Here is a 22119-nt window from a genome sequence, read left to right as displayed (position 1 = left end):
ATGGGTTAACCATCGTCCGCGCCCGATGCTCATCGTTCGTCGCATCGCCTGATGCCACAGTGACGGACGATGCTCTCGCGTTTTTTTTTTTTTTCCAAATTTTTTTCATATTTAAACACTACAATTCTCTACCATTTCACACACTCCAATTTCACATCTCTTCAATTATTCTCTCTCATCGTCTCAAAAATGAATCCCGACGACTACGATTTGAGTACATCGGATGGCTGCAGACGAGTCTTGACTCGAGCCTTGTTTGATGCCGTTAATGAAGCCGCGGCAGAATGCTTGGCAAAAATGCAGCGGGAGCAGGCAGCGGCGGAGGACGCGGCGGCGGTGGCGCGGGTCCCTCGCCCGATACTACGTCGGACGTATGTCCCCCGCGAGCACGACGTAGCGCACGAACGTCTGTTCGCAGATTATTTTGCCGAGAATCCAAGGTGGGGCCCGAATATTTTTCACCGACGTTTTAGAATGAGCCGAGATCTTTTTCTCCGCACTATGCACACGTTAGAGGGACGTGATGAGTACTTCCAGTATCGGGAAGAATGGATCGGCAGACCCGGACTTACGCCGTTGCAGAAATGCACGGTTGCGATCCGCCAGTTGGCCTACGGCACAACAGCGGATATGTTCGACGAGTACCTTCACATCGGGTAGACAACTGGCCGCGAATGTCTCAAGAATTTTTGTAAGTTAGTTGTGGAGACTTTTGGCGACACATATTTGCGACGTCCGACTGCTGATGATTGCCAGAGTCTGATGCGGATGCGCGAGACGGTGCACGGCTTCCCTGGGATGCTAGGGAGCATCGACTGTATGCACTGACAGTTGAAGAACTGCCCGACGGGGTGGAGAGGCCAATTTACCAGTAGCTACAAGGGCAGCCACCCTATGATGATCCTGGAAGCCATCGCTGACCACCGCCTCTGGATCGGGCATGCCTACTTCGGTGTAGCCGGGTTGAACAACGACATCAACGTCCTAAACTCGTCTACCCTATTCGTCGATCAGTGCACAGGTCGCGGCCGAGCCATCGAGTTCACTGCCAACGACCATAGACATCATATGGGGTACTACTTGGCCGATGACATATACCCAAGGTGTCCTGTTTTTTTGAAGACGATCAGCTGCCCAATTGGTGAGAGGAGAGTCTTGTTTGCGGCGAAGTAGGAGTCCGCGCGGAAGGATGTAGAGCGGACTTTTGGGGTGCTCCAATCGCTGTGGGCAATCGTGAAAGGTCCGGCGCGTTTCTGGTACAAGGAAGTCATCGCCGACGTCATGTATGCGTGCATCATCATGCATAACATGATAGTCGAACAAGAACGTGGACATGCCACCGATTGGGTGGATGATGAAGCCTGATCCAGCTCCAGCACGGCGTCCTCGCCTGTCACTCGAGGATTACCGATGGGCTTCGGTGAGGTTCTACAGCGACAGGCCTCAATGCGCAACCAAGAAGACCATACTCAGCTCAAGACCGACATGATTGAAGAAGGTTGGAACCGCAACCGCCGCCGATGAGAATTTGTAGTTTTTTTATTTCGTATTGTAATGTTTTAATTTTAATGAAATGAAGTTTTTTTTTTTCAAATTTTGAAGTATTTAAATATTCAAATAATAGATAAAATGCTTAGGGCGTCGCTTAGGGCGGGCTATAGTCCACCCCACTGCAGATGGATGGGAGGAGGATAAAAATGCCGACGTGACGGTGCATAGGGCGTCGCTTAAGGCATCCCACTGTGGATGCCCTTAGAGCATGTTCACTTTTTGTTAATTGATTTGAAAAGAAATAAAACTGAATAGAAATAAATGTTGTAGGTCCCACCAATTCTTAAATAAATATGAGCATTCAGTGACTCTCATTTGACGTTTTCTTCTACAAATTATTTCTCTATAATTGTGTGTGGAGACTAAAATACCCTTCCTCTTCCATCCTTCTTCCTTCTTTCCTTCCACCTTCCTCGTCCTCCTTCGAAGTGGAGCGGTGAAAATCGCTTCGACATCCGCGATATCACCTAGCAAGACGTCGTACCCGACGCCTCCCTCTCTTCACCGTTCGCTCGACACCGTCCTAACCTCGCCGCCTAGTCCCTCGTCTTCGTTACCTTCATATCTGGTTTTCGGGTGCTTCTAATATCGTGGGGTGTCGACTGCCGGCAACAAACAAACGGATCTGAGTTTACCTACCAAAATTCCGACAATTAGTTCCATACCTCGTATCGGTGACGTCCAACTGGCTTCTTCGGGATTGCGGTATATCACCGACTGTGTCAGTTCGAAGTGGTTGCGGAATGGGTAGAAGAGAGAGTGAGAACACAAGGATCGAAAATTTCAAACTGGACTCTTTTTTCAGCAACGGGGAATTCAAAATTTTCGAGGTTACCGTGGTAATTTTGTCGCCATATCTGAATCACTGTAGCGGACTAGTTTTCTAATATCACGACCCCACCGTGAATTATTTCAGACAAAAAGCTGGAGTAATAGTGCCGGCCAGGGGTGTAATCGCGGGCCTTCCTTTTTAAGTTAGTTAACATCGAACCATTATATATTCACCGATTTGACCCTACTTGAGGCCAATTAATGATCAGCGAACCACTCCTTATTCTCTGTATATCTTTTATGTTCTTCTATGTTTCTTTTTTTTTCTTTGTTTTGGTTTTGTTTAGTTTACTTTTTTTGAATTATTTTACATTTTTATCGTCATCAACTCCAGCTAAATCTGGAAATGGCCTGCAGAGCTTGGCAGTTCCATTCAATACCACTAGTGCCAGTCATTTGTTGGCGTCAAACGAATTCGGCCTAGTGTCACCAAACTCGCGAACTAAGGATGGATTCTCTATATGAAAGAATATATGGTTGGCCAGTGTACATGCTACCACCACTCCATTTTTAAGGAGTCTGATTTTCCCGAGATCAAAAGGCACTGCCATCATTCCGCCAACATACCTGAGCACACCATTATTCCAAATGTGGAATGAACGTCTATCTACTCCTAAAATAGTACTAAAAAAAATTCTTTAGATTATATAATTATAATATAAATATTTTTTTTTTTATAAGAGACAATCAACCTGAATACAGTCCAACCCACATCTCGGAATTACTAGAAAAGTCAGCAAGTTGCCCATCCATCTCCGGGTTACCTGGGCATATGCAAGAGCACGTCAACATCTCATCTCCGGGGAATTGCCAAAGCCAGATTGCACCACTCCCTAAACCGAAAATGATCAACACTAGCTATGATTATACCACACATACCCACGTCGACTTTGTGGTCCAACTTATACTCATCAGCTACAAAACTGGTGGGCTTATACTCATCAGCTGCTAAACTGAAGCTCTATTGTGGTTCAGGCACCACCTGGTAGTGTTGGAATATTAAAATACAAACTTGATTTTGTAAATATCTAGATATTACGTAGAATTATCTGGAATTGAGGGTGAAAATATCTAAATGTTTTGGTAGAATTAACTAGAGAAAGAATAGATATATAAAATATAAAAGAATTAAGTAGAAGAATGTCTAGATATTTTAGTAGAAATATCTAGATATTTTTAGTAGAGTTCCCTATAATGTAGTAAAATATCTAGATTTTTATGGAGAAAAATCTAGATATAAAATATTAAAGAACTTGAGAAAGTTTGAGAAATAAAGTATTCCTTTTGTTTTCCCACATCACCAACCTCTCCTAAAACATTTTCCCACATATTTCACTCATTCTCCTCTCAAATATTTTCTCCAAACTAAATTACTCCTCCAATATATATCTCATAACCAGATCTAAAATTAACACAGTTAACCACTAAAATAGTGAACAGGGCCATAAAACAATAATAAAGCATTAATCCACAAGTGAACGACACGTAAATTAAACAATAATCAATGCAGAGAAATCAAACGCTTGAACCGTGAATATAACAAATATACGATTAATAAACCCTAAATCACAACCGAATACAAAAGGTCGAAAGAGTATACCGTGAAAATTCTACACACGACTGAAGCTGCTTCGTAGCAAGCGATGCGACGTATGCCAGAAGTATATCTTCTAAAAGGCATGTCGGCAAATCTGAAGTTTCATTGCTATTTGAATCTACATATGAATAAATAATAAACGTTAAATCTAAACAATATACATTAAATCTAAATATTGTGATGAATAGTTTTAAAATAAGTAATAAGAAAATTTACATCATGTCTTTTTGCTAAACTCAATCATGTATGAGCTATTTATCCATGCAACACCAAAAATTATAATCAAATAAGCAAAAATTTGAATTATGAAATGACAATTTTGCCCTGATTATATTGAAAAATGATAGTTTTGTTTAGATCAAACCTGGACCATACATTTTTAAATTGTGTGGTGAATATTTAGTTATAGAATTATCACACAAACTAGTGTTGTCATTAATCCACCCCTATCTTACTTATATTCCTATGAGATGTCAATATTAGGAGTATTCTTAGTTTTCTGGTTTGTTAGCATAATCAGCCTCAATTATTCAATAATTTTGCAGCAATATTAGTAGCCATCTACATTATTCTGAATAATTCTCCCACAATTCATTTTGTTAATTGTTTGGAAACTTTTGATATTAAAGTTGCACTCTGGATTGAGTTTTGTGGCGGTGGAAAACTCAAATACAATACACCATAAGATAAAATAGGGATATGCAAGATGGTATAATTGGCCAGTAAGTAAATGACTATAGAGGAGCAAGGCTCGTAAACCAAGACTAACTACATATCACTCTCTTGAGATCAAATATGAGACTGGGGTAATCCAATCGAACATTATTTTTAAGAATAATCAATTTTATCTAATTCATCAAATTGAAGAATCTACTAGTCAACCCTGATCCTTGACCAAATGAATAAATGTATATCATCTAAACTGGAAAAGAGATCTTAGCTACTGCGACGTGTAACTATCCAATACTGTTCTCCATTGCTTGAGCACTGATGCACATTAAATGATTGGGAACATATCACAAGATTTCTCTAATCTCCGGTCCCATCAAAATAATTTAGATAGATATATCATTTTACTTAATTGAAATGAATGAGTTATTCGTATATAATAGGACTAAAATTTTCGATTTATTAATACTACTAACTTTGATTTCTCCGGAAGATGCATGCGATGTTCTGAAAAATAATTATGAAATCTAAAGCATATTGAACAACTTATTAAGTTGTGGGAGAGTTAGTTAAAATGGTTGGAGTGTGAAATGGCTCGGAGGAGGCCGTGAGCTAAGGAGTATACATGGGATGTATCGACGACGTGTTGGACGAAGCGCCTGAGAATGCACTTGGAGAGAATGGAAGAGTTCCTATGTACTGATACTCTACATGTATAAAGAGTTCTTAGCCTTTCCTTGGAATGTACTGATACTCTACATGTACAAAAATGAAGAATTATCAGTAAGATACATTTGAAGAAGTTTTTAGACACGAATGATAGCTATGCCTGATGGTAATGCAAAAGCTATATACTCATCCCCAACTGCCATGTATGAGCAGTTCATCAAGCCCAGGGATTTACTGTAGCGAAGATCCCTTTCAATATGTCTCACGCCTTGATGTGTCATTCAGTGTTGAGATAGAAGCGAAACCATTTGTTGAGGCAGACTTGAGAGCAGGCTATGCCATTCTTATGACGACGCAAAGCAACAAAACCGTCATCAACTCCAGCAACTAAATCTGACAACGGGCAGTTCCATTCAATGCCACTAGTAGTGCCAAATAGTTGTTGGCGTCAAACAAATTCGGCCTAGTGCTACCAAACTCGCGAACGAAAGTAGGATTTTCTATATGAAAGAATATTTGGTTGGCCAGGGTACATGCTACCACCTAGGGCGGGGTCAATCCGGTGTATTGTATCAAAAATTTTGTAGTGATTATAGAATATTTGGTTGGTCAGTGTACATGCTACCATCTAGGGCTGGGTCAATCCGGTGTATTGTATCAAAAAATTTGTAGTGATTATAGAATATTTGGTTGGCCAGTGTACATGCTACCACCTAGGGCTGGGTCAATCCGGTGTATTGTATCAAAAATTTTGTAGTAATTTAGTCACAATTTTCCCCTTAGTAGAATAATACTGTAGTAGAATACTTTTTTCGAAAATTCATATTTACCGTCATTGTTCGCCGTCACTATGTAGTGATCATTTTAAAAAACAGATAATCAGAACAGAAAAAGTTCATAATATTTTCAGATAGTAATTCATTTTACAAAGAAACTGTGCAAAAAAATGTGGAATCAATATAAATAAAAAATTCTAGAAATTTAGAAAATAGGAAATAAAAAAAATCAAGAACTAAATAAACTGTGAAAACATATCAACAAAAGAATTAAGAAATTTGAATAATAAGAACGGAAAGAAATCGAAAACGAAGAAAAAACCGTGAGGTCAATGTCAGCAAAAAAATCAAGAAATTTAGTAAATAAGAAATAAAAGAAATCAAGAACTAAAAAGCTTGTGAAAAAGATATCACCAAAAAAATTTAGAAATTTACATAGTAAGAACGAAAAGAAACCAAGAACGACAAAAAACTGTGAGATCTCGAAATTTGGAAAATAAGAATGAAAAGAAATCAAGAACTGAAAAAAAAGTGGAATCGATATTAATAAAAAAATTCAAGAAATTAAGAAAATAAGAAATAAAAAAATCAAGAACTAAATAAACTGTGAAAACGATATCAATAAAAAGATTTAAGAAATTTAAATAATAAGAACGGAAAGAAATCGAGAACGAGGAAAAAACTGTGAGATCAAGAAATCAAGAACTAAAAAACCTATGAAAAAGATATCAACAAAAAAATCAAGAAATTTACATAATAAGAACGAAAAGAAATCAAGAACAACAAAAGAAAAACTGTGAGATCTCGAAATTTGGAAAATAAGAATGAAAAGAAATCAAGAATGAAAATAAATTGTGAAAAAAACTAAGAAAGAAGAGAAACCAATAGCAAAAAAAGATGCGACAGTGTGTGAAGAGTGTATGTATCATCATGTAGGATTTCATAGTGCGGCGATAAAATAACAAAGAACAGAAAGGGAAGACAATTCAGGGATGGTTAGGGGATGATATATTAGGGGAAGAAGAATCAGGGATTGTTAGGGGATGATCGCTCATGGTTAGGAGATGGTTAGGGTATTGGATAACTGTTATATTTTGGGCTTCAATAATTCATACTACTACTATATTTATTAATTCTGGGCCTAAATGAATTTTCAAAGATATCAGTATTATTTATTCCGTCCCATTAAAATATATATTGAGAAATATATACATCTATCTAGGGGTGTCAAAATGGATATTGGGTATTGGATACCCGATATTCGAACTCGAAATATCGGATAATTGGATATTCGATATTCGATTTTTTGGGTTTCGAGATCGGGTTCGGGTATGAGATTATTGAATTATCGGGTATACCCAAATTACCAGAATTACCCAATTTTTTTTAAAATAAATTTAATAAATTATTCCCTCCGTCCCGGATAATTCGTCCCAGTTTTCCATTTCGGTCGGTCCCACATAATTTGTCTCATTTCACTTTTACCATTTTTGGCAGTGGACCCCATATTCTACTAACTCATTCCTACTCACATTTTATTATTAAACTAATATATAAAGGTACGGACCCACATTCCACTAACTTTTTCAACCCACTTTTCATTACAATTCTTAAAACCCGTGCCCGGTCAAAGTGACCCAAATTATACTGGACGGGGGGAGTATGTCTTTATTCTATTATTTAAAAAATTGAATAATTGAATCTAGTCCCTAAATCTTTCACTCTTAAGTCACATTTAGGGTTAATATATGAATTGTGATGTTTATTATTGATGAATGATGGATGCTATAACTTATGAATTTTTTATTTCTAAAAACTAGTACTCCAGTAGTTTTTTTCTCTTAATTGAAATAATTCAAGTTTGTATCAAATTCGAACTATTACAAGTTTGTATTTCTAAAAATTTGTAGTTAATTTTGTTAAAAAAAAACTAAAATTAAAATCCAAAATCGGGACTGGATATCCGAGGCGGGTATCTTGGTACCCGAATTCATTTTTGGTTCAGGTACGGGCATTAGATTTTGGGAAATTTGAGATCGGGTACTGAAATTTTCGGATCGGGTATCCGCGGATACCCGGTTTGACAGGCCTACATCTATCTATCTACAACAACGCCCAACCGAAGACTTCCGGCCCTTATTCATATTAGTGTTAGCCCATGCGCTATGCGCAGCACATAGTATTTCTATTCTATTAATTAGACATTGTAGTGAAAAATAACATCATAAGATTAAAAAATTTAAAAAAATCTTACTATATAGTAACAATATGTTTACTCCCTTCGTCTCCAATTATTATCCGTTTTGGCCATTTTTGTCCATCCCTCATTAATTAGTGGATTAGGTGATCCTTACCGATTTGATTGTCCACTTTCATTTTTTACCATAAAATAGTAAGTAGGTCTCACATTCCACTAACTCACTTCACTCACATTTTATTATAAAACTAATACTCCCTTCGTCCCAAGATAAGTGACCTGTATTCCTTTTTGGGGTGTCCCACTATAAGTGACCTATTTCCATTTTTAGCAAAAAGTCATCTCTCTTACTTTATTCTCCACCTACTTTATTCTCTCTTCTCTCCTCTACTTTTTCCTCTTTCATACTTTACTCTCTCCACTTTAACTTATTTAAATACCATTCCTTAAATCTCGTGTCCAAAAGAAGTAAGTCACTTATCTTGGGACGAAGGAAATATATAAAAGTGGGACCTCTATTCCACTAACTTTTTCAACTCACTTTCCTTTACATTTCTTAAAATTCGTGTCGAAACTAAAGTGGACAATTATTGGGGATGGAGAGAGTAAATAATTATAGATATAAAACTGAATATATTTTAAACTAAAGCAACGTGAAAACATTTGTTAATCATAACATTTATAGGTCTCTAAAACGAAGAAAATTATCATCGTTATAACATGCATATTTCAATACTAAAATAGTATCAATATATTGATATAAAATATTTCATATTCAACTGAAAAGTATAATGAAGACTGATATCGTCATAAAAAGATAAAATGATGTACAAAACAAATAAAAAACACACATGCATAATATTTAAACAATAAAACAATAGTTTGTAAGACATGAAAAAACTTAATTATACCCTAGCCCATCTTTACAACCTTAATTATACAATAATAAGAATATCAAAATAAAAAAAATTAAATGATAAAACAAAAACTCAAAAATTAAATGATAAAACACAAACACAAAATTTAATTGGATTTTTATTATATGAAAAATGAAATTAAATAAGTAGAAATTACTAAATTAGAAGTCCAAACCGAAATAATTTTTTAAAAATTCTCCTCTCTTATTCGTGTATAATCTTTTATTTTCTTTTATGTTTCTTTTTTCTTGTGTTGGGGTTGTTTGATTCGCTTTTTTTGAATTATTTTACATTGTTATAGACTTTAGGGTTATAGAATTATTTTTTGTTATAGATAATTAAAGAGGAAGGATAAGATTAAAACCTTTTCCCCTTGTTTTAAGTTTTAACTGTACAATTTTCAGCACAAATACAACATAATTCTTCCAATATTTATGACAACCTTGTTGCGCAGTAAAATTGATGCAGGGAAGCTTATAAATAAGTGAATTCACAAAGAAATCACACCAACAAGCAAAAGGCATGGAACTCAGATCTAAATCTAATCCTATTATGGATGTGATGCAAAAATAATACTAGTACTATAACTTAAAGAACAAGAATAAAAGGATACAAACTGAATTGAATCAACTAATTAATCTAATCTCCATCAAAAGCTCTATACCATAATGTTAAACATCATGGAAAGAATCAAAGAAAACATACTAACACACCTGACACCCCTACTAGGAGGAGAACTGGCCTTGACAAAAGCCACCTCAGACACCTGATTCTAGAAAACAAGAAAGGTAACACATCTTGGTTTTGAACTTCAAAACCTCAGTAAGCTTCAACAACAAGAAGATATTCACTCAAAGCCTTTCAGATATAGCATAAAGATCTGGAAAATGTCCCTCTGTTCTTCTGCATTAAGGCCACTCTGAACGCAAGAAGGTACGTTTTTCACAGGGAAAATCGACTAATTCAGGACAACACAGAGGCTCGAACGATAATCAGAGTTAAATTTTGTTACTCACTTATTTCTCTAGTTATTTATGTTCTTGCAATAAGGAACAAAGAAACAAGGAAAAGCCATCAATCTCTCCTAAGGCAAAGCATTGGCAACATGGAGAAAGCTCTATTATGCAACACCAAGCAGTTTGATATAAGAAAGGCAAAAGCTAAAAACCATAGATGATGAATAGTAAATAGCAATTACATGATTCTCAGTCATTCATTCATATTGAAGATCTAATCTCGTCCAAAATTCAATCTTTTATGACTAAGATGAACATGATCGAATTTATATGCTATTGCTCCGAATAACTGAGAAATCACTGAAGTAATGTTTCATTTGTATTCACGGATCAGAAATATCTCAATCAAAATCAATCATCAAGGAAACTAGCGAACTATTCAAATCTGATCTCATTCCAATACCACAGTGGCGCCAATCTCCTTGAGCTTCGCCGCGATCTTCTCCGCCTCCTCCTTGGTAACCCCCTTCTTCACCACAGCGGGCGTTTTCTCCACCAAATCCTTGGCCTCCTTCAGCCCTAAATCAGTGAAAGAACGGATCTCCTTGATCACCTTCAGCTTCGCCGAAGCCTCGAATTTCTCCAATTTCACATCGAACGCCGTTTTCTCTTTGGCGGCAGCGGGGGCAGAGGCGCCGGCTGACGAGGGCGATTGCGCGGCGGGTGCGGAGGCGGCGGCGCCGAATCGATTCAAGCCCATTTTGTGGCGAAATAGGATGACGTAATCATGGCGCTCGATCTTGTTGAGGCCAATCAGCTCCTCGGCGATTCGTTCGAGCTTCTGGGTACGAGTCTCGGTGGCTGTGCAGAGAGCCCGGTGGAAGAGGGACCGAGCTAGGGAGCTGGAGGGGATTTTCGAGATTATTGAGGACATTATGGATTAGGGCAAAATTTGGGGGTTTTCAGAGAAGCATTTGGTTAAGAAGTATGGTGAGGACGAAGATGACTGAGCTGGGTTTAGGGTTCTAAAATGTATTTTATTTATTTATTTTTAATAAATGTATTTATTAATGAATTTATCATTATTATAAAAAATTAAAATATTACAAATATTACAAATATCGTATTTTTGTCAAATTATATTTCGTTTTTACTAGTACAATTTTAAAAGTCAATTGTAAAAATTCGTGAATTCTAATATATATTTTTTTATTTTTTCTCGTGATCTATATTGAAAAAAAAAAGAATATTAATTGGACCAAAATTCACAATAGCAGTAATTTTTTAGTGCTATTAAAAATAAATAAAATTGTTGAAAGGGGTTAAATTGTAAAATTAGAATGCTGTATGGGTTAAATTGCAATTTTCCCTTTCTAAGGAAATGCTAAATTAACACATGTTCTTCATACATTACTCGATTCAGGAATCGATTTGAGCGAGCTGCGAGTTGTGGCCGTTAGCTGTTCATCGTGATGATCTCCCAGTTCTTCGTGCTTTCGCAGAGAGGCGATAACATCGTCTTCCGCGACTGTATGCTCCTCTCTCTCACAAATTTGCACAGATTTGTCTTGTTTCAGTTTCATGTTTAAATTGTAGGGTAGTTTCTTCTATACGCTTCAGCTGTCCGATCATTTAATTATTTTCAATATTGTCATCTGGTAATTGCTTTGAACTTCTTGCCTCACTTTCAGATTCAGCTTACTCTAGGAATGTGATGTTCGTTTGATTTTCGAATTCGATTTTTTCTGAAATTCTATGCAGATCTGTTACTTAGACAGGAATCACAGTGGTATCTTAGTTAATAGGTATAGGCGTATAGGTGAGGGGGCTTTATATTTGCATGATGATAATTCTTTAGAGTTTCAATGAGCTTCTAAGGAATGTCTTATGTTGATTAATCTCTGATCCCGAATTATTGATTTGATCTTCTACTCGCACCTGATGGAATTTAGTTCTAAGTATGATCAGTCCATCTGATTGACTGACTTTTTTTCATATTTCATTAACCTATCTTTATAGTTTTCTGTTAGTGTTTGCTTTTAAAAAAAAAAACTTTTACCCGATTATAATGTTGCAAATGCAGACCGTCGTGATGTACAGAAAGGAAGTGCAGAGATATTCTTCCGCAAAGTAAAGTTCTGGAAAGAAGATGGCAAAGAGGAAGCACCGCCTGTATTTGTGGGTATTTTTAGTGACATATTTATACTTATCACTCCTTTTATTGATAAACATTGTTAATAAAGATTGATATATTTCAATGCATAATAACATGATTGAGGTGTTTGTATATATTCTAAGAGTGTTATTGAAGTGAAAAAGTGCCTCCATGGCTTTAGTTGATTTGCTTATGAAATCACACTTAATTTTCTAATGGCCTACTTTCTGCTATGTGCTACACAAATATCAAGACTCATCACTCCCAACCATATCCTTTTTTTTCTTTCTAGAATGACTTAGCTAGCACTTGAAAATAATGCTAGAGTTGGACTACTAATTTTATTTTGTTTCACGTCTTCATGAGCAGAATCTGGATGGCGTGAACTATTTCCATGTGAAGGTCGTTGGCTTGCTCTTTGTTGCAACCACAAGAACCAACTTGGCCCCTTCCTTAGCTTTAGAGCTTTTGCAGAGGATTGCGCGTGCCATCAAAGATTATCTTGGAGTTCTTAATGAAGAGTCTATGCGAAAAAATTTTGTGCTAGTCTATGAGCTTCTTGATGAAGTTATAGTAAGTATGAACCAAAATATATGGTATTGTAGTTTTTGTTGCCCTAAGAATAATATGCTATGGACATTTGTCTATGTTTGTCTGTAATGTAAAAGTTATAGATCAGTTTAATACCACATTGAATTAAGCAGGAGTTAGTGGGATAATATGAACTGATATCCCAATGAATCTTCCCGATATTTCATACGTACTAGTAGTTTTATATAACAAAAATTCTTGTTCATTCTTAGGAGTGATGATCCCTACAATTTATATTTCTGGTTATTTGCCAATACCTATCTTCTGATCACAGGATTTTGGATATGTTCAAACAACATCTACTGAGGTATTGAAGTCTTATGTCTTCAACGAACCAATTGTGGTTGACGCTGCACGCTTGCCAACCCTGGGCCCTGCAGCCTTATTTATGGTATTAAGTTTTATGATAAATTCGTGCAAAATATTCAAAATACACGTGTTTACTAATATTTAATGTCTCCGTTGAATATGGTTGGTGTAAGTATTCATGAGCCTGATGGCAACTGTTTTGTTTTATTCAGCAAGGAAACAAAAGAATGCCGGGTACTGCTGTTACAAAATCAGTCGTGGCAAATGATCCTGGGGGCAGGAAAAGGGAGGAAATCTTTGTTGATATCATTGAGAAAATAAGTGTTACCTTCAGCTCGAGTGTAAGTTACACTTTCATCTCTTCAACTTGCCTATGTTCTTTTGCTGATACCCTTGACTGTTATTTGTTGGAGCATCTTGAAAAGACTTAGTGCAATGTTGTAATTTATTCTAGATTGTGAATTTTGTTTAATACTTTTCCTCATTGAGTATATAACTAGTTAATCCATTCTTATTTGCTGATGGAAGGATAGGAGCTGCCTCGATTTAAAGTAACATATAGATTACGTCCAGAATCGAATGTTGTATATATAGTTATTTTTGTGGGAATTTGAGCTGCAAAGATGAAATGATAGAGGTCTAATCTTGTACTACTATTTCTTTATTAGTCCACATTTAGTACATTTAACATCTTGTTCTAGGGTTTTTATCATCTCTTGTTCAATGTGAAAATCTTTAATATGTTATGTCACTTAAGTACTGACCTAAGCTAGGTCAAATGATGATGAACAGGGATATGTATTGACTTCTGAAATTGATGGTACTATCCAAATGAAGAGTTATTTAACGGGAAACCCAGAAATCAGATTAGCTCTCAATGATGACCTACACATTGGAAGAGGCAGCGTACCGAGTTTTGGTATTCTCTTGGTTGATCTTTTGGAATTACCAGTTTTGGTTTTGTATATTAAAAAGCTCTATTAGCATACTAATGTCGTCTGATTCATTTACAACGTAATCCTGTTTTGATAGTCAGCTTTTTATATTTTTGTATATCAGTACCTTCGTGTAATGTGATAGTCTGTGACATCAGGGCATTCGGCTTTTTCTTTTCCGTAGGCTATAGTGGTTCTTCAGGGACAGGAGCAGTTATTCTGGATGACTGCAATTTTCACGAATCTGTACATATGGATAATTTCGATATAGACAGAACACTGAGTCTGGTAAGAGCTGTAGTTTGCTTTGCAAGATCTCCTGTTTTGATGTGGTCTTTTAATTTATTTTCCCTAAAGAAGTGTTGTTTTTTTTATTGTTTGATGTTACTTAGGTACCACCCGATGGGGAGTTTCCTGTCATGAATTATCGCATTACTCAGGAATTTAAGCCACCCTTTACAATCAACACCTTAATTGAAGAAGCAGGATCACTAAAGGTATTGTTTATTGGAACTGTATTATATTGTGGATACATCATGAGCTTATTTAAGTGATGTAACTAATTTTTTTTTTCTTTTGCTGTTAGGCTGAGGTGATTCTGAAGATACGTGCTGAGTTTCCTTCAAGCATCACTGCTAACACTATTTTAATAGAAATGCCATTACCAACATATACAACAAGGTAAAACTTTGCCCGTTAGTACTTCTATGACAGAGTTGTTCATTACTGGTTCTAAATCTTGATTGTTTCTCAATGCATTATCTTTTGGTCCTCCAGTTTTAGCATAATGAGAGTTCTTTGTCTAGATATATGGGAAATTCTTCACCTCACTGATCATTTTCTCAGTTCTAGCCTATCTAGAGGAGTTGCACAACCTGATGTTTTTTATATCTTGGCTCACTAGATACTTTTAATTGATAACTTGGTCTCCATCAAGATTAATAGTAAAGAAGGTATACACTGCAGACCCTGGCTTCCATCAAATCAGGTTTCAAGCTATAATTCAAGAATGAGCTTAACTAATTCATCTTGAGATTTAAAATATCTAAAGACGTGTGTGGTTTAGTACAAATCTCTGTGCTGTTTAAGTTCTGGTTCTGTATGCATCAAACCTATTGATATTACACCTATGCCTGATTGAAGTTTGCAGTTGGTCTCGGTAATGATTGTCTTGAAGGCACTGCATGCCCTTATACATAAATATTTTTTAAAAAAATCTAAATTGGGAATCTGAGATGACACTTGACCACTTGAAAAAAAAAAATTCTCTCACGTTCATTCTTCCTTTTTGACATGATTTAACGATTGCTGAGTGTTATCATTATTAGTATCCAGATGCGACGTCATGCTTAGATTCTATATAGTCTACTCCTTATCAAACCCAAAATACTCAATAATTATTTCAGTTGCATATGTAGTTCTTTGCAATAGCATGGCATTCTAGATCTAGTTGGATATTTCCTTTACCAACATCTGTAGAATGAATTTGTGAGCATCTACCAGCTGCTTTTATACAGTTTCAGTCCTATTTGTGCTCGTGAAATACTAAAAAACTTATATTTTGTGTTGCATTTTAGAGTCAATTTTGACTTGGATCGCGGTATAGTTGGTCAGAATGCTGATTTCAAAGAATCGCAAAAGAAACTTGAATGGAACATCAAGAAGGTAACATCTCATGCTACTGAATGATTCATGCTTGATTTATGTTTTTAATGTTCACTAGTAGTCATATCTTTCAAAATCGTTGCTAATAAGTGCTCATCTTCAACAGATTGTAGGGGGTTCAGAACACACTCTACGAGCAAAGTTAAATTTTTCACAGGAATTGCATGGTATGCTTGTGTAACTTGTAAAATTTATGCCTGATTTTGTTTGCATGATCTTGTATTGTCTTGCCTTATATCCAATGTCATTGTTGCTTGGTTTCACAGGAAATATCACTAAAGAAGCTGGGCCTGTGAGTTTAACCTTCACAATCCCTATGTACAACCCTTCAAGACTACAGGTAAAGTTGATGATATGATTTAAAATCGAAGTGATGCATAATGTCTATAGTTGTAGGACTAATCTTCATAACTACTTCATGCTATGCTATCGGTCCACACCGATAAATGAATAAAATAAAGCCCGAGTGGATTACTTTGATAAATTTCTTATGACACAGGAGTCAAAGCTCAGTGACTAAACAAATAAAGAGTATTTAGGGAAAGTGTTCAGGACTTCATTTCAGCCAAAAAAAAAAAGAAACAGAAAAAGAAAATGATATAAGTATTCATTTAAAGTTTTTAACCTTGCCCAGAATGATTGGCTCAGTGTTCATTTAAATTTCCCAACCCATGCATACAAAATCTCTTGTTTGTTGCATTGGGCATAATTTACCTATTTGTTTCTAGTGAGAACTTACATTATGTCTTATGATAGTCTTCCTTTTACTAAATTATGTGCCCATGTTTTCTGTTGTTACTCGAGTCACCATTTTTAGTGTCGTTTCTCAGTTCAAGCATTTTTCTTTTGAGAAATTACACACAACACAGACATAAGGATCCGACCTCTGTTGACACAGAGTGGTTTATATACTTGCACATACACCCTTAGTTCAAGCATTTTGATTGCTGTACATATTACTTTTAAAGGATGATGTAAAATGGTAAAGATTATAGTTTTTGGGTGATTGTAACCAAGTTGATGTGTGAATACAGGTGAAGTACTTGCAGATAGCTAAGAAGGGCAAAACTACCAACCCGTATCGGTGGGTGAGATACGTGACTCAGGCTAATTCTTATGTTGCTCGCATTTGAAAATAGACATCTCTTTGTATGTGTTAATTTTCTTCATGACTTGTTTACTACAGCGAGATTGATTTTATTAGATAATTTTCCTTTCATTTCCCCCCATTTTATTGCATTGTATTTATGATAATAATAACATACCTGGTGTTGTTACTTGACTTCTTGTGCTACCTATACCAATTTAGTAAGTCACCACTTATGTTGTTGTTCGTGGTTCAAGATTAACTTGTCCCGAGATTGAATTTCCAAAATTACTCTATATTAGTTTGCATATATGGCATTGTTCCAATATTATGTTTTATTTATGTAAGTGGGGGTGCGTTAAAATGACAACACTCTTAAAATGACACTGTGACACCACGCTAGACTGCAATATTATAAATGCTAGACTGCAATATCCAATACACTAGACTGCACAATCTATAGATTGCAGTCCAGCGTATTTAGATATTGCAGGCGAGAAAAATTGCAGTCTTGCGTATTGGATATTGCAGTCCGCGAAAATTTACCCTTGTACAATTTTTATGATTGCCACTTGGCAGCTGATTATTCGTCCATGTGTATAAATAATTGGCTAGGATTGGTGGTATGGTGTTACTTTTAGGGGTGTTGTCATTTTAACACAAACCAGTGAACAACATTGACAAGTCTCAAATGTGTATAATTCAAATGAATATCATATGTAGCTACTGAGAGCAGACGAAATATTTTCATTTGTATCCATAATCCCATTTAAATCTCTCTCGAGGAAATTCTCTACTATAATGCACTTTCTCACCTGCAACGGAATAAAATCCAACACAGATAAAAAAGAAATGCTTCACTTTTTATTCCAAATTTCAAGAATCTCATAGGCTGAAGGAGTATCTGATTCTTCCGAGTTGAACTCATCATTGTCAGAGTCCCACTCTCCGTCTTCAGAGTCTGTGTCATCACTCCAACTTCTCGCTACCAAATCACGGTCAAAATTCTCTGCTAGTCGGGCAGGATGAGCCCTTACATGATCCTTTTCATCACATAAGTCAGGTGTACTAGACGCCTCGTCTGTCTCAATTCTGCTGCCACTCGACTGGTAATCAAGCAATGTGCATCTGCTTCCGCCCAGATCTTCAGAAACCTTCTGTACTGAATTTACCTTGTTCTCACACATGAATTCCAACGCTCGTGACAGATTCAAGACTGTGAGTTCCCTTCGTAATTCATGTCCGGTGAGTTCCTCCTGAAGTTCTATAAGAGTAGCCTGATCCAATCTGTCTCTGTTTCTCTCAAAGAAGTCAATCCAGTCTTCAAAACTGACTTGAAATGGAGCATGACCCATCGTGTTGAAAATATTCACAGCTTTTTCATAGTCACCTTGGATAATGGCTTGACAAGCCATTTCAGTGAAGAATGGTAGAGGAGGTATCTCACCAGCTTCAAGAATCGAATTGAACGAATGTTCCAGCAAATGCCCCTAAATCACCAAGGATATAATTTAATTAAAACAATCAAAGTTAGATACAGTCACATAATTAAAGGCTTGATAAGGTAAAAGTGAACAAGCTGTACCTTTCCAGCTTCGGATGCTTTGACTAATAGAGAAGAGTGTTTACGTTGATCAATTTGATGACCCGAAAGGGTCATCTCTTTGTACACATGCTCAAAGTACTCCCACTGGAGAGCGCTAGCAGATGTCTCGAGCATGGAGCTGAAGGTGAAACTATCTGCTTTCGCACCATGTTCGCCAACTTGAGAACCTGAATCATTTCTCCTGGTCTCTTCAAACAATTCTTTAGCTTTAAGAAACATATCATTCCTGCCGTAAACTTTCAACATGGCATTTATCAGGCCAATATCAGGAGCCATGCGCGTTTTGCAGTATTCATAGAGGGATATACAATCTTGAACATGTCCACCATCCATGGACGAAAGTATCATGCCTGTAAAAGTTACTGCAAGAGGCCTCTTTGGACGAAGATTCTTTAACTTCTCAACCTACAGAAATAATGCACAAGAACAAATAATAAGAAACCAGAAACTAATTGTTACCCATTTCCAGAAAGAATGTACATGCGCGCATGATTCTCATCTAATTGTTACCCATTCCCATAAGAGCTATTTAATCAGCTAAACCAACACCATTCCATTCAAATGCTAACTCATTCAAAAAGTTACTCCATGTAAAATCCTTGTGAGAACTGACCTCACGAATTGCTTCTTGCCACCTGCCATAGAAACAAAGGCAGCGAGCTAGCTCGTAGTATACACTTCTTGTTCCAATTATCCCTCTTTTTTCCATATCCCTGACAGCTCGAACAGCATCATCAACTTTAGCTTCTTCCCAGAATGCTCTGACAAGAACTGGTAAGGGAAAGAGTAGATAATTCAGTGATAAAAACATACTAGGAAAAATGTTAGTGATAGGATAACAACGCTACCTTTGTACGTCAGGGCTTTTAAAGATTCCCCTTTTCTTTTCATTTTCTCGAAAATTCTATGGACAAGGTCATACTTCCCTGATTTCAGCATTACCTTCAAAAAGAACCACCGGTAAGGATCGACATAAATATAGTGGAGCATAAAATTTACATATGATATATTAATCTGGTAAGTAGAGTAGGGTTATCACAAGTCTAGTAGAAAAAAGGGGCATGAAAAAAGTAGTCGGTCACTCAAACTTTTTTCACAGCTGCTTTTCACTACTATTCATTTCATTGAAATTATGCCTTCATTAACCAAATTTAGGATCTCAACTACAAAAGAAACTACATCATGCAGTTTGCATTTCTAAGAGCCACACATCCATAGATTATTTCTCTGTTTCACAAACAATTACCTCCATTGCCAGCCCATAGCTTGCTCCATTAGGTCTGAGACCATTCCTTCTCAACTGTTGAAAGACCCACGATACTCCCTTCCATTGGCACGTCGGAACACAAGCATTTAAAACCTAGGGATCAGCCAGTTAAGCGACATAATTTTACACATAAAATCTCTTCGAAAGTGCCAAACTCTCTTACAGCATTGAATACAACAATGTCTGGTTGAAGTTCAGGACTCCAGTTTTTGCGCCTCATATTTTTGATCTTTTTCGGTTTCTCCCTCATGGTTTCAATCAAATTCAGCAGCTCCTTCAGCAAACCAGCTTGGCCCAGTATAACGGACAAACAATGATATGCTGCCATATCCGGATATATATGTGTGTCCCCCTAAAACGGCTCATGATTAATCTTCCATCAACACAGTCATCTAATGCAATACAAAGAAAATAGTTGCAAGAAAAATAGTACTCGCATCAGATTAAAGACTCGAAGAGCTTCACGAGGCTTCTTGGCCCTGCCTAGCACTGTCAACAACTTCGTATACACGAACCTTAACTTGCAAAGTCAAACACAACAAATCAAAATTCAAGAAACTGCAGCAAGCAAGCATGCCTCCATTGGAGGGAAGCAAAAAGGCCAGAGACGAACCTGCTCTTAAAATGCTTGTGCTCTTTTGAGTCGTATAGCCACTCTACAACAGAGCACGCATGCCTCCACTGCCCCTTGTACCCAAGCCCTTCAACTATCCTCAACATTTGCATTTCTGTATACTGCAAGCCCGAGTACCTCATCGTCCTCGTAAACTTCCAATCCTTCACACTCAGCTCGGTTGCACTCAACCTATCAAACAAAACCTAACTCCAATTCACTCTACAACCACAATTGAACCAATTGAAAACAAAACAGAGGGAAAAGAATTAAAAGTTCAATACCTAAACCTAATTCCAATTCACTATAACCAGAACTGAACCAATTGAAAAAAACAGACGAATAAGAACTAGAAGTTCAATACCTAAACCGAATTCCAATTCACTACAGCCAGAATTGCACCAATTGAACAAAAAAAAAACAGAGGAAAATGAAATAGAAGCTCAATACCTATCAATGAGAAGCTTAATCGATTCAGCTTCAGTCCTCTTTCGCGGCGCCCAACTCCTCTCCTCAAGCAACCCTTCCTCGACCTCAACATCGTCATCCAATAGCCACGCGAAACGATCCCTCTCGCACTCGATTATGTCACTCAGCTCCCTCAAACGGTCAGGATTCAGCCCCGCCCCGTCGTGCTCGGCGCCCTCGCCGGCGAGCTCTCGCAATCGGAGGCGGTCCAGCCTCTCCCAGGGGCGGCCGACCAGCTTCGCGCTCTGTTCATCTCTCGTGAATCTATTGTACTCGGACTTGATTGCTTGGAAATGCGATTCTTCCGAGATGGCTTGCTTTTGGGCGTCGGTGAGGTCGGAGGCGTGTTTGGCTTCGCGGCGGTTGATTTTCTGGAGCTCCTTTTTGCGGAGGTTGTGGAGGATTTTGGGGGTGGGCTGAACGCCGTGTTTGAGGAGCTTTCGGCTGATCTTTTGGAGGTCTGGCTGTGGAGGTTTTGGAGGAATTTGTGAGAGTGTGGGGAGGTTTGGGGGAGCTACTGAAGCTTCCATGGAAGTTATCAAGGTTTAAGGTTTCTGTTAAAGAGAAGCGCCAACCATTTCTGCCTGTGTTTATTTCTTTATCTTTAGCAATATAAAGCTTATTCTTTTTAAAATTAGCTTTATGAACTAAAATCGAATTCTATATTTCTCACGAAACTTATAGTAACAAAAATAATGAATATTGATCATCTTTGGAATTTCCCAGTAGTCACTACGACTTCCATCTCCAAGTTTAACTCAGACGTAGCTCCCGTCTTTTTGTTTTGGGTGTGAAGCAGTGGCAAACCAAAATACCCAATAAGCATTAGCTCTTCCTGAAAAGGAGGTGATCCAGCCGCACCTTCCAGTACGGCTACCTTGTTACGATTTCACTCCAGTCACTAATCCTGCCTGCGGCATCCCCCTCCTTGCGGTTAAGGTAACGACTTCGGGCATGGCCATCTTCCATAGTGTGACGACTGACGAGCGGTGTGTACAAGGCCCGAACGAATTAACCGCCGTATGGCTGGCCGGCGATTACTAGCGATTCCGGCTTCATGCAGGCGAGTTGCAGCCTGCAATCCGAACTGAGGACGGTTTTTTAGGGTTAGCTCACCCTCGGCGGGATCGCGACCCTTTGTCCCGGCCATTGTAGCACGTGTGTCGCCCAGGGCATAAGGGGTATGATGACTTGACCTCATCCTCACTTTCCTCCGGCTTATCATCGGCAGCTTGTTCAGAGTTCCAAATTCAACGATGG

General features: G+C 37.4%; 2 protein-coding genes and 1 pseudogene across 2 annotated transcripts; 2 read left to right on the top strand and 1 right to left on the bottom strand.

Moving 5' to 3' along the window:
* Positions 1-297: 297 nt before the first annotated feature.
* On the top strand, positions 298-1524 carry LOC148923852 (uncharacterized; annotated as a pseudogene).
* A 10018-nt stretch (positions 1525-11542) lies between these two features.
* LOC125207540 (Clathrin adaptor complexes medium subunit family protein) lies at positions 11543-17167 on the top strand. The gene is made up of 13 exons (XM_089059867.1): positions 11543-11693; positions 12247-12341; positions 12688-12891; positions 13184-13300; positions 13431-13559; positions 14011-14137; positions 14338-14441; positions 14546-14650; positions 14740-14834; positions 15731-15818; positions 15925-15985; positions 16085-16158; positions 16853-17167. Exons 1-13 carry the CDS (start codon positions 11636-11638, stop codon positions 16949-16951), a joined length of 1356 nt encoding a protein of 451 aa, XP_088915993.1. The 5' UTR covers positions 11543-11635; the 3' UTR covers positions 16952-17167.
* A 430-nt stretch (positions 17168-17597) lies between these two features.
* Positions 17598-21473, bottom strand: DG1 (Tetratricopeptide repeat (TPR)-like superfamily protein). The gene is made up of 9 exons (XM_048106922.2): positions 20842-21473; positions 20392-20583; positions 20212-20293; positions 19942-20130; positions 19758-19871; positions 19360-19453; positions 19125-19282; positions 18491-18916; positions 17598-18395 (listed from the first exon to the last, which is right to left on the bottom strand). The coding sequence occupies exons 1-9, from the start codon at positions 21387-21389 to the stop codon at positions 17763-17765; spliced, it is 2436 nt and encodes an 811-aa protein (XP_047962879.1). The 5' UTR covers positions 21390-21473; the 3' UTR covers positions 17598-17762.
* Between the last annotated feature and the right edge of the window lie 646 nt (positions 21474-22119).

This window comes from Salvia hispanica, chromosome 6 (genome assembly GCF_029641045.1).
Source record: "Salvia hispanica isolate PSC_SH4W2 chromosome 6, Shi_PSC_v1, whole genome shotgun sequence".
NCBI lineage: Eukaryota > Viridiplantae > Streptophyta > Magnoliopsida > Lamiales > Lamiaceae > Salvia > Salvia hispanica.
Note: the sequence above shows the minus strand (reverse complement) of the source record. Positions and strands in the feature narration are given on the sequence as shown.

What these genes read in the sequence shown, in the direction of transcription:
- LOC125207540 (XM_089059867.1), top strand. Translation starts at nt 11,636, where the DNA reads ATGATCTCCCAGTTCTTCGTGCTTTCGCAGAGAGGCGATAACATCGTC. An exon ending in TTTTTCACAGGAATTGCATG is followed by an intron (nt 15,986 to 16,084) that starts GTATGCTTGTGT and finishes TTGGTTTCACAG; the next exon opens with GAAATATCACTAAAGAAGCT. An exon ending in ACAACCCTTCAAGACTACAG is followed by an intron (nt 16,159 to 16,852) that starts GTAAAGTTGATG and finishes GTGTGAATACAG; the next exon opens with GTGAAGTACTTGCAGATAGC.
- DG1 (XM_048106922.2), bottom strand. Translation starts at nt 21,389, where the DNA reads ATGGAAGCTTCAGTAGCTCCCCCAAACCTCCCCACACTCTCACAAATT. An exon ending in GCTATGGGCTGGCAATGGAG is followed by an intron (nt 19,454 to 19,757) that starts GTAATTGTTTGT and finishes TTCTTTTTGAAG; the next exon opens with GTAATGCTGAAATCAGGGAA. An exon ending in AAAAGCCCTGACGTACAAAG is followed by an intron (nt 19,283 to 19,359) that starts GTAGCGTTGTTA and finishes TTCCCTTACCAG; the next exon opens with TTCTTGTCAGAGCATTCTGG.